At 41.3% G+C, this 13032-nt stretch overlaps 1 protein-coding gene across 4 annotated transcripts in view; it reads right to left on the reverse strand.

The window, feature by feature from the left end:
• SCOC (short coiled-coil protein) overlaps positions 1-10253 on the reverse strand; it is a 12601-nt gene extending 2348 nt beyond the window's left edge. The window contains exons 1-3 of one of the 4 annotated variants that reach the window (XM_038135494.1): positions 10120-10183; positions 676-750; positions 487-570 (exon numbers count right to left, since the gene is read on the reverse strand). In XM_038135494.1, the coding sequence (XP_037991422.1) occupies positions 487-570; positions 676-750; positions 10120-10183 (223 nt within the window). Of the gene's footprint in view, positions 1-486; positions 571-675; positions 751-1394; positions 1453-10119 lie in introns of those variants that run through there. The other 3 variants (XM_038135496.1, XM_038135497.1, XM_038135495.1) reach the window with 3 other exon arrangements.
• Between the last annotated feature and the right edge of the window lie 2779 nt (positions 10254-13032).

The raw sequence follows: 13032 nt of genomic DNA on the forward strand, positions 1-13032 counted from the left end.
ATCAGACTAGTCATACCTTTACTCCAGAAAACATTACCATAGGGTATTATGTTATAAAACATTCTCCTACTCATGTTTTACCTAAAGGCCATTTTTCCTGTATTATTTTGTAGTACAGTATTTTGACCAACTTGTTAAACTGAATCCTACTCTGTAAGTTTCTTGAATTTTTGAATTAAGCTATTGCAAACGAAATTACTTGGAAACAAGAGTTCAGTGATGAGCAGCCTCAGATGTGTGTCTTCTAATAAGCACAGCCATATTACCTGTATCACCCATTCTACTTGCTGTGTACTGCCAAGGTCCAGCAAATGTATGTTGCATAAAGAAGAAGAAAAAAACTCTTTCCAAGACATTGGTTTTGTATCTTCAACTGCATTAAGTGACATAACTCTGGACACTGTGACTAAGGGCAGAGCAGTCAGGTTCTCTTCTTTTGCTTATTACTGTGTACTTGTAAAAAATCTGGTATGTCAAGCTGCTAACCTTCAAGTGTGTGCTGCAGTTCCAAAACTTGATTAATAAGCCGTGTTTTCTCTTCTAATTCCACCTGATTCTCAGCCTCAACAGCTGTAATAAAGTACGAGAGTTTTAGTGCAAGTTTTAGTGTGTTAACAGTTAGAAATTATACTAAATAGAATAACAATGAAGAACAAGAACATTAAGAAATTATACCATCCATATCGGCGTTCATCATTGTGGTAGGAGCTCTCTCTACTTTTGAAGAGAGTTTTCTTGGGCGATACTCTGCTTAAAGAAAAAAAAATGAAGGCAGCAATTATTGGAACTTCCTTTATATTTGAATTTTAGATGTCATTTTCTAATTCTGAAGGGTCAGTGCTTTAGCCTAAGAGCAACCTTTTTCACCATTCTTTAATTATTTTTCCTAAGCCTCATGCCATACATACCTATGGTTCGTTGAGTAACGATGCCTCTGTTTACAAAAATAACTGATCTAGATTAGTGCAAAGCATAAATACCGCCATTTCCATGATGTAATCGCCGCCTTCTCAGCTGTGATCATTCTGGAATGGTTTATTCTAGAACTGGCTATTCCTGAAGGCCGAAGCAGAATGGCTCTGCATTGTTCCCCCGCCTCCCCGGCCAATGCACGGGCCTGCGAGACGGGGGTGTTCGCCTCGGGCCCTCGCATCCCCGCTCCCCGCCCGTTCCCATTCCCGCCTCGAACTGCGGATCGGGGCCGGTGCGGTAACAGCAGCACCTGCGGGCCGGGGAGCGCCGGCCGGGGGTTGGCAGCACTGCAGAGGGGCGTCCCCCAGGACCCGGCCGGCAGCCGCCCGGCCCTGCCCGCACATCCCACCATACACTCCCAGCCTGGGTCGGCTCCGCGCCCCCTTCCTCCCACCCGCCGCTGCCCCGCCGCTGCCCCGCACCTGTCCCGCCGCCGCCGCCGCCGCCTCCAGCGGGCTCTGCCCCGGCCCGGCTCGGCCCGGCCCGGCCCGTCCCGCTCTACGCTGCCAACGCGCCTGCGCCGCGCGCGGGGCGGGGAGGGGCGGGCGCGCGGAGAAGGGGGAGCGCCGTCGCCGCGCGTGACGGCCGTGCCCCCTGACGGGCTCCTGCGGCCCCAGGCGGCCCGCTCCCGCCGTATCCCGCCGTATCCCGCCGTATCCCGCCGTATCCCGCCGTATCCCGCCGTATCCCGCCGTATCCCGCCGTATCCCGCCGAGCGGCGAGGAAGATAACGTTTCTGATCCATTCCTTCTGCGCTCATACGCCGCCAGCGTTCAAAGCAGCGGTCCTCAATGGTTGGTCGCTTTGCTAGTGTTCAGAAGAGATTAATAAAAGGCATTTGTTGCCTGGTGTGGAACCCCTTCAGATTTAGGTAGGTTGGCGAAGCCTGAGGAAGGTCCGAGAAAACAGCGTGTGTGTGGCTGCTGTTAACTCCCAGGTGCTTTTATGTGGTGGAGCTCAGGGAGAAAGGAGCCTCCCAGACGAAGTCCAGCGAGTTTTCCCTCCCGCAGTTCAGTGCCGTGTACACCTGGCCCAGCTGCTTCCAGCCTGGCGCGTCAGAAGCCTTTTCCACAGCAGTGTCCAGAATGAGAAACTTGTGGTTTAGCTCCGTACCTCTGGGTCTCACAGCGCTGAGATGACATCACACAAGAACCTGAGTAACTTCACGGAGTTGCTTTCATCTAATGGCTCACTAGCTCCAAAACAAAACTCCTGTGTCATTGTTCTTTCCCTGGCTCCCTGCAAAAGGAATAACCCTTTTGCAGAACACGCTGTGCAGGGTCCTCACTTTAATGTCATAGCACAGTCTATGAGCCACAGCAAAGGAATGGAAAACATTCATGACCTGAGATAATTTTGGTGGCTTCACTGAAGTGACTGCACTGCTTAACTTGTAGTACTATGTAGTTTGAACCATATGTTGCAGTGAAATATATTCATATTGTATCTGTAAATTGCAGTAATATATCTAGTTGTAAATAAATAATTCAGTGCTGTGCAGACGCTCAGGAAGATAAAGGCATTTGGGATGTGAGCCCTCTACTGTATTTTTAAATACACTTCAGAAAGTGTATATTTCTAGTATCATCTTCTGGCTGCCTCTACACTATTATTGTGTCAATTACTTTTTTTTAACCTTACAATTAGATAAATTCAGATTAGACTGAATGCTATTCAAGGTCTGGAAATGTACTGCAATTAGAGTCTTGCTATCCATCTGTACTGGAAAATGAACTTGTTTCTAGTTCCATTAGCCAGTTTACTTAAACATCTCTACAAAGGGCATTTTCAACACAGCAATCCTCCTTATTTCTTGCAAGCAGTCCTCTCAGGTGGTGGCTGGGCTTTAGGAGCTTGTTGGAAAGTTTCCTTGCTTGCTGTTTTTTAAGTGCCAGGTGCTTGCACTGTTTCGATCTTGCTTGCCACACTGGCAACCCTGGCAACCAACGGGTTCTCCTAATTCTTTCTAATGAGACAATCTACAGCACTTGCCTTAACAGGGGAAAAAATTATGGCCAGATTCTCCAGGTGTGTACAAATGGATGGAGGCCTTGCTTACCTGGTGAAGGATATGCTGTGTTCTTATGCTATAAGAGGGGGAAAAATTATTGTGGGCTGATCTTGAGGAAATGGCACCCCTCTGCTGCAGAAATCCCAATTTTCTTGCTGCATTACAGTTGTAGATTGTCAAAAACTGTCCCAAAATGAGCAAAGGGGGGAAATCCTTGATGTTAAATTATAGGACAGAATGGAAACCAGACATATCGGCTCCTGTGCTGTTGTAGCTACAACAGTAGTAATTTCAAGAACTGCTGGTTTACCTCCTGTTTCCTTTTCGGTATGCGTACCGTTGGGGCTCATTCTACTTTGCCTGGTTGTGGTTTCCCACTGGAGTACTTTCTTTTGAATCTGAACTCTGAGCATGAGCACCAGGAGGAACACCTTTTCAGAAATCAGCCTCTGTGAGAGGTTTTTCTGGTTTTCCTATAGAGAAAGCTGTTGTTCTGAGCTTCCGCTGCTGGCACTGCAAAGGGGTTATCAGCAGAGAGCAGATGACATTTCCAGTCTGCAGAGTGCTGTGTGTTATGAGGTTAGCTTTGAATGGTCCAGGCACCAAAAGGTTTGGATTGATACTGCTGGGTGCAAATTCCACAGAGAGAATGCCTAGATCATCCTGTGTTCCCTTAAAAAGGCTTGCATTCCTAGCCTGTTTTCCAGGCAAAGAAGGCAACTCTAAAATTCTAAATATCCAGTGCACCACTACTTTTAAACAAACAAACACCAAAAAACATGCACACACTCAAAAACCCCAAAACACAAATGCAAAAATGCCCAAAGCAAATATATCACTGAATAAACATCCACAGCCTAAAGTATGAGAAATTATTTCTTGTATGAGAAATCAACCAAGAAACAAGAAGCTTAATGAATCACATTATTTACTTACTGCCTTTTTAAATTCCTTACCTCACCTGTCTTGCATTGCATAATATATTATAAATTAAAGGTTTTGTGCACTTTAAATGTAAAACTTTAGGGACTTAGGAAGTATACCAAACAATCAAATTCCTTTTATAACACAGAGTGTGTCCCAGGGAAGGCACCTGTGTATATTATGACACCAAGTTGGATGGGAATGTTGATCTGACAGGTCCTGCACTTGGGTCCCAACAGCCCCAGGCAATGCTACAGACTCTTTTCTAAGGCATTTGGTTAAATCAGAGGAGGCATTCATGATGTTGTCATTATGTTAAATTTATAGCAACAGGTTTCAGTTTACAAATGTGGCATCTATACTTACTTGTATCCTAAGTTCTAGTTAGAGTTTCTAAAAGTAGCTGAAGTCACTGACAAAAGGAATCAATTTATTCAGTTTCACTGAAAGAGCAATTTTTGCTTGAAATAAAACAACCTGCCTAGGATGAAGTGTATTAATAGTTTACCTGAATTCATATGCAGGTAAAGTTACAAACTGAGAGGAGAGGATTTTATTGCTCTGCACTCAGACTCGCAGTCATTGCTGCTAACGATAAACATTTTCAGACATTTTATTTCTAAAACTCTTGTTTTACATCCTGTTTTTCCCATGGCACACAGTGCAAACCAACAAGCCTCTGACTTCCCTTCTGGCGATGTTCCCGGCAGCAGAGGCGCCTGCATAAGCTGGCTGATGACAGAGGCTTCAGTGTTCACCACTACAACAGAAATGTATCCTTTTCTTCACTAACAGAGGAAGGCATTGTAAGTATTGCTGAGATGACTTTGCTATTTGAACTGTACTGTTTGCTCCTTTGACTAATTATTGCCACAAAGAAAAAGACAGAAAGGAACACAAGTGGCTTAATTGTTTTTCATTGCATTGCTGACTCTTGAGCCCTTTTTACATCAAATCTGCATTATTTTTCATTATTTCTTTGCAAAAATAACAGACTCTGAGGAGGGTTTTGGATTTTTTTCAATGTAATGTTGCTTTACACCAAATTCTCTGCATTTCTTATTACTCTTTCAGAGTAACCTCAAAAATCTTTTGTAGCCTAGTGCATATTCTTGAGCAAATTTACAATGGGGGTCTTCTGTTAAATGCAGAATTTGAGTACTTCTTAAATTTTGCTTTTTCCAACGAAATCAATTTATACAAAATGAGCAAATATTTGGCTTGAATTGTTCTAACTCATCTGTGTCCTTACTTATTGTGTATGTCTTGGTTTTGCCTTAGGTCCGAGTGAGAATGGGACCTCATCAACCTGTAACCTCTGAGCATACGGTTGGAATGAAAAAATGCTCTTTAGAATTGCTGCTCTTTTAAATGCTCTTTTGTCTCTTTAGAAAGTCTACAAAAAGCAAGCCTCAGGAAGTCATAATTTCTTTTATCCCTGAAGAGGCCTGCTTTCATATAGCTACATACAGATATATAGCCAACATATAGCTGCATCCTGTCCTTTGCAAGATTGAGCATGAGTGCAAAAGTTCTCGTTTCTTCTAACTCCACAAAAATGCATTTTAAAATAGACTGAGGAACTGAACACTTTGCAGCTTTGGGCTGTGATTACCAGCATATATTACATAACATTATCCTCGTAACTCTTTGATCCTCCTTGTAATCATCAGCTATAGGTTTGCCACCAGGTTTTGTGGCAGGATATTTAGCAAGGTTCCATAAAACTTTACTGGTAACTTAATTAGATGAAAAACTGGTTTGTCTTTCTGTAAGTTGAGGGTTTATATCTGCTTTTAAAAGGATGGGTTTACATGAGAAATGTAGTCACTAATGCTGGCTTTCTATAAAGCATATTTGAAAAAAAAAGAGTAAGATAATTTCTAGGTACTCTTCAATGAGTAAAAAGGGCCTTGATCTGCTTATTCAGCATTGATCACAAGTACAGTAAAGAAATTTTTGCAGATGTTGGACAACATTTCATTGTTTTGTTTTATTTTTGGTTTGATTTGCTCTGTGCTTTTGTTTGGGTTGGTCATTTTTTGAGGGAACTTTATCTAGTGCTTTGAGTTTCTAAATTGACAGATAATTCTTTCACTAAAGGTGAAAATATTTTCACATGTTTTGCTTGATTTCATGTGCTGTTAATATTGCTATTAAAATACTTTCCAGAAAGTCTCTGTCTTGCTACAGAAGACAGAAACTGTGTTTGTGTTTGTCTTAATTTACATATTTTATTTTTAATACCTGCATACTTAACAAATAGAAAGACACTGCTGTTTTGAAAGAGCAATAGCTATTAAATATTCATGGCTTGTGCTTGCTTAAGGAGGCTCAGTAACCCCTGTTGCTTTGACACAATGGCTTTTCATTGTACCCTGGAAACTTTGATATGAAGGCTGTATTCTGATTATTGTTCAGATTGTACATATATAGCATCTTGTTCTACTTCACCTGTTTAGTACATTCCCAGTATGTTTTAAGAACTGGGGGGAAAACCTTATGCAGCAACACATGTGCTTAAGTTCACTAAAACCAGTGCACCTTTGTGAACCTTTTTAATATTTTAATTCTGTCTTTTTAATATTTTAGTATTTAAATTTTGTCTTAGGTTGCAAATGCAAGATGTGGCCGGGGGTGTGTATTCTATTGCCCCCTGTTAAAACCAGGGTGGGGCAGTTATCTTCTGGTAATTGAGCCACATATTAAAACCAGGGTGGGGCAGTTTGCTTTATTTCTTCCACACTCAATCTTCCCTCCGGGAAATATCTTCTATTAAGGGGCCATTGAGTGTCACTGCATGACTGATCAAATTACATCATCCATTGTGAGATGCTCCACCCAGGGGGAGGAGCCAAGCACCCCTACCTGGAGACAATTGGAGCTTTGGAACACCACAGGCGGCCTTTTCCCACTGGATTCCCAGAGGAGCAGCTTTCTTTTCCACTGGATTGCCAGAGGAAGACCAGGCCCATCTACACCACCACTGAATCTTCAGAAGAAAACTACACCCTTCTACAGGCTCACTGCTTCAACAGAACCACACCTGTCACTGCAGGAGGACTGCAGCCACCATTTAATGGGACTGCTACCAACACCCTGACCCACAGGGTGTCAGGTTGTACTCTGACTCTGTCAGTGGCTTTCTCATACTATTGCATTTATATTTTAATTTTACTAGTAAACAACTATTATTCCTATTCCCATGTCTTTGCCTGAGAGCCCCTTAATTTCAAAATTATAAAAGTTGGGAGGGAGGGGGTTTACATTTTCAATTTCAAGGGAGGTTTCTGCCTTCCTTAGCCATCACCTGTCTTGTCAAACCAAGACAGATTTTGGGCCCAATATGGGGCCCAAGGGCATCGAGAGAAAAGGGTGAAAAAAGGAATAACAGTTCTTCAGTAACCTAATTTTTTTTGTGTGCTAGATATAGAAACCTCATTAGATGTCACCATGTGGTCCAGCTTACCCTGGTTTGAGTGGCATGTGATTGTGGCTTAATTTCTCCCATTTACAAACCCTTTTCTAAACATGGGTCCTATAACTAAAGCTACCGTGGCTGTTATCCAGTTTGCTTTATGGGTTAATAAGGTGAGGAATTAATGGATTTTTAACTTTCTCTGGAAGGTGGGCTCATGGATTCAGAGCTATCGCACACTAACTGCATGTTTTTGGGGTTACTTTAATAATGGTACCTACTGAGAGGAAATGACCCGGGGGAAATTTTCTCCCAGCCTTTCACTCAGCTCTTTGCATCTACCCCACCAGTTTTTAAAGGGTTCAAACCTTCTCTAAATGCTAATGATATCATACAGTGGCTCGTGTTGCTGATATGCCTTCAGAGATAAGGGAAGCTTAACCTGGATAACCATCCTGACACCCAGAGACCAGGGATGCTGCCCTAGAACTTGACATGGCCCCAGAAACTAGGGATGCTGCCACAGAACCTAACATTTTCCATTTCAAGGGAGGCTCCTGCCTTCCTTAGCAAACACCTGTCTTTTCAAACCAAGACAATAATTAAGGAACACTTGCGTGGAGAACATCATCATTCTCAGACAAAGTCCACTTAGGTCTACATATTGCAAGCCTAGTTTCCTTACTCCTTGCTCGAACTTGATTTTTTCCATTTTCCATCCTAAGGAATCTTTTTCTCTCTCTCACTGTGTAGACTTTTAGGTTCCCTGCTCTACTGGAATTGATGTTAATCTGCAGTCTTACTGTTAGAGCCATAAGGCTCACTGTCTCTGTTAGCTTCAATGCCCCAGAGTTACTGTAATTAGTCTTAACTTCTGCTGGGAGAGGTAAAGAAGACTGTTTCCTACAAAGTAGATCATAGTCTCTTCCTGTTATAGGTTAGGAATTTTCTTAAAATTTCTAACCTCCAAGTGTTGCCAGAAGAAATGGATCAGGGTTAACATGTTCACCATGAACCATACTATATTTACCCTCTGTGCCTTCAAGCTATTAGCTTGCCTGAAAATGTCACTTATTTTCAGTTATTCTGATTTTACTTCTACTTGCAGACTGGCAGTCCCCACCTCTTTGCTGCCAGGGGAAACACAGATATTTAATAAAAAAAGCCTCTCTATTGTGAACATGAGCTTTCTCTTACCCTGGGTGTTCTGCTTCAGTCAAGAGTCCAGCAGATTTGAAGTTCTCAGTTTCTGAGGTGCAGTACAATCCTATTTGCTGTGTTGCTGAGGAGATCTCTCTTATAGCAGTGACATCTGTCAGGGCTTAGCTTTGAGTATCAAGCCCCAAGTACCAAGATTGACTTGGAAACCCACTGGCAGTTGGTGCTTGGATAAGAGGGTTTTTAACCTTGCTCTATTTTCTCATGGGCATTAACATTTTCTAAGCTGCAGGGTGCTGAGGTTAGAGCAGGAGAGGAGGCTGGTGGGTGTTTGCTTTCTGAAGAAAGAGACTCGACATCTCATGGAAGACTAAGAAAGCCATATGGCACAAACACCCCCCTGTGAGACAGAGCAGATTGAAACCCATCCACTATTATGGAGTCATCCCTAACTCAGCTTCTTCTGGATGCTTTTCAAAGACAAGACGAACGTGCTGCTGAACGCTGCCCCCCCATCTGTTCTTGATATGTTACCAGCTGTGCAGCAGGTCCCAAAATCGTGTCCTATACAATACCTTTTCTCTACTCTTCTACAACCTGCTACAGGAAAAAAGCGAGATTCATTGTCAGGAGAACTCCTCATTGTTGTACAGCTTGGACCAAGCTTTGACAAATGGTCTTCCTGAGAACAGTTTGGGCCAACCACAGCTTGGTGCCAGGAGCCCTATACAATGTACAAACTGTGTTCAAACATCCAGCTCAGCCCCATCACACTAATATGGAATTGCTAGTAGGAAATTATGTTCTAAGATTAACTTAGTGGAATTGGTTTTGTTTTTGGTTTTTTTGTTTTTTTGTTTTTTTTTTTTTTTAATAGAGGAGGTAAATACAGCGTGCACAATAACATTCTTAAAAAAAAAAAAAAAAAAAAAAAGGAGGGGAAGGAAATGTAGCTTGTATTGTTCAAAAATAAGCCATCCAGATCCCTAGTAGTGTGAATTAGCACAGCTCTTTGGCAGCCATGCTGACATAATCAAGTTGATACTCTGGCTAGACCTTTCTAAATAATTTATTATTAATTCATATTAACTCACTTCATTTTTCCACTATGTAGGACTCCTACTTCCCCTTCCAAGTAATTTTTATTCTGTACGTGGAGAGGAGGAGGGTGGAGAGATAGGCAGTCTTTGCTTTTGTGGTTTCTTTTAAAACAATTAAATGCTTAACAGAGGGGATTTAAAATATCACCTTATTTCCATTACCAATTAACTTGCATCACTTCTTGTGAGTTTTCACTGGAGTGTACCAGAGGTTTATTATTCTGTATGCAACATTATCTGTATTTTATTTGATAGTAGTAACTACTAAATATTTCTGTAAATATTTAGTAGAGTAAATATTTCTGTAACAGTGCCTCTCTAACCAGTGAATGGTTTTATGCGCTCAGATGATGAATGTATATTTCTTAGCACATCACAAGGCTTATTCAAATCACTCAACTAAAAAAAGTTTGCTTGAGGCTATTTGCTAAAAAGACCTTGTACCTGGTAATCAGGACAATCTTGCCTGCTCTCACAGTGCTGTTATTCAGCCTGTGGAATGTGCATTGTATGGGTAGAGTACTGCAGTCTCTTACCTGAATCATCTGCCAAAGAAATGTTGGTGAACGTGCCATCCTCCTCCGTCAAAGGTAACTCCATTTTTTCTGCCTTTTCCCAACGTTGTTGAGATGTGTTTTAAGCATGGCAGTTGTCAGCCATTTTTAAGTGCACACGTGACTTCTCTGGTTAAATCTTTAATGAGTCCAGCACAGGTGGTATTGGCAGCTGCACACGTCTTGCTCTGTGTGCCGTCTCCTCTGAACCTTGATCTCTTTTGCGGAAATCGTTCAGCCGGAAAGTTCCTGAGTTCTCACTGCTTTGTCAAACAAAAGCTTAACAAACACTGCTATTACAAGTTCGTTCTATAACAGAATTGTATCCATCCTGGCTGGCTTTTTGTTATCATTCTCCTTTATTTTCTCTAGGGCTGCACCAGGGATTTTCTTGGAGGGGTTTTTGGTAGAGAAAAGAGCAAAAGTAACTTAGTGTTCAAGAAATGTTGCTTAGTCCATGAAAATGCAACGGACAGACCTGAGAGCAGCAATTTAAAAATACAATCTTCAAATACTTCGGAATGTGAGTGATTATATTTACATGAAACAGCTGCATCAAAACCAATTAGGTAATGTGAAAAAGTGAAGGTATATAAGTGAGTGTCAGATGATCTGTGTTAGAAGATAGGAGTAAGGAAGAGAAATCAAGTTTGAAGAAAACCCTGCTTTAGACATCTTGTTTTGCTTCTTAAAGAATGCTGGACATAGTTTGAACATACAAATTAAAAATTGACCTAAAACTACTTACTTTAAGAATATCTTTTGTTTGTACTCCTGGAACACATTGTTTTTTCTTGCAATTAATTAGAAAATATAAAATGGGCTTGATTGAAGACAGAGTAGTGAATAGTGGAATCACTGTTTTCAGGGTGTTGTATCAGAATCTACCTGTCCTTTATTTTTTTAATTTCGTATTCAGAAAAAGACTGTAAATTAAGGATGTTGACAAATACATTTTTTTCTTAATTGTAATTCAGAGCCTTTCTAAAGTCTCTCTAAAAATCAAATCCTAGTTTTGTGAAGCACTGGCCAACTATTGAATGAAAATGCTCTGAATTTACAGTTTGCCTTTCACATTTTTGGATGTAATCTTGGACTTCTGAGACAGCTTCTATGTACAAAGAAAATGCATATAACTTTGCAGGACAAAGGACAGAAGACACAGAATCACAGAATTAATTAGGCTAGAAAAGATCTCAGAGATCATTAAGTTCAATCTTTGACTGATCACCATCATGTCAACCAGACCATGGCACTGAGTGCTACATCCAGTTGTTTCTTGAACACCTTCAGGGATGGTGACTCCATCACCACCCTGGGCAGTCCATTTCAATGTTAAAAAAAAAAAACCCTTTCCCTTTATTTCATGGTGTCCTGATAGTTTACTGGTGAAAAAACATCTTTGGACAGGAGATGCCATGTTAAAGTACAAGTACCCATTTCTTGCTGTCACCGTGTTTCATTTAAAAGGAGGAAGACAAAGGAACAGCAGCAGAGAGAGGCAGGAAAAAAGCTTAAAATAAAGCTATGCAATGGAATTAACTGTCAGAGCAAAAGGAGTTTAGTAATTTCCACAAGTGAATTATTTTCACTGGAGAAATGTAAAAGTTATTTGGTTATAAAATATCAGTTCATCTTTCTGAGGGCTTTATTACCAAGTTGAGCAGAGGTTGTGGAATGCAGAGGAGCTGTCTGGCTGCCTTTTAAAGTAGGTGTCAGGAGCTGGCAGAGGAGGTTGAGGATAGGGGAGGTATGGGGACAGCATCTTCTACAGCTGCTCCTGAGCCTTTTGTTTAACTTTATAGCAGTAACATCCATTAATGTAGCCATGTGCTGGCCTGGTTTTGATGAGTGTTGATAACAAGCACATCAGCAGATCACTGTCTGGTTATGATGGCCATGAAAGCTATAGATAAACACCCAAGAATGTCTTCAGGCTTGGTGTTGAAATGAAGCACAAGATTTTGGGGTTTTTCAGTGTCAAGGACACAATTGTAGAAGGGTGTAGATCCTTAGATTTAGAACACCATAGCTAAACCTCCCTGGTAGTAGGTTTGCATTTTCATTACTGTAAGTACTGTGTAACTGTTCTCTTATTAAAGTGTTTTAATAGTGACCTGAAAAGGAAGTTGGCTCTGAGTTAAGTATGGATTTATGGAGGATTTTAGCGAAACCGCAGCATGTGCTATGACTCCTGTTTATACCAACAATGTAACAGTGCTTATAGCAGCACGGCTGACGTGGACTTCAATACCACTCCTTTATTTAGGGTTCAGCCTTGCATTTACAAATTGAGCTACAACATTCAACAGCCCCCTTTACCTGCTTCATTTGTTTCCTATTACAGTGCTAATTTCTTAGCTCTGTGAGTCCACAGATGCGGTGATTTTTGGAAACAATTTTCAGTAACTCTGTTTCAAAAAGGTAAGAGTTTAGTCAGTTGAGAGACATTTTTGCTGTCTGCACCACTTGGCGAAACCTCACTGACTCCTTGTCCCAAGGGTGTAATCCTCTAGCTATGTCTGTTGTTGCTCTGGTACTTTTCTGTGTATCAATAATATAAAAGTTTGGGGATTTTTAAAGTCAAGAAAAACACTCAAGTAAGAGAATGTTACTGTTGCTTTCAGAGAACATTGAGACAGAGTCAAAGCACTGTTGGTAGGTAAGATCCTTGTTGCAATGCAGTTGTAGTGGCTTCCATCAGATTGTTCTGTGCAGACCTACTGTGTTCTGCTTTTGTTATACAGTGGTTTGATCAAGAGTCTAACTTGAACACAAGTTTTGCAGATGTGAATGAGTATGATGTAAGCAATGCAGCATAGTAAGTAAGCCGTTAAAAGATTCTGAAGTAAGAAAACTAGGTTTTAGATTCTTAGGAAGTGCATTCTTCTGCTT

Source organism: Motacilla alba, chromosome 4, assembly GCF_015832195.1.
Source record: "Motacilla alba alba isolate MOTALB_02 chromosome 4, Motacilla_alba_V1.0_pri, whole genome shotgun sequence".
NCBI lineage: Eukaryota > Metazoa > Chordata > Aves > Passeriformes > Motacillidae > Motacilla > Motacilla alba.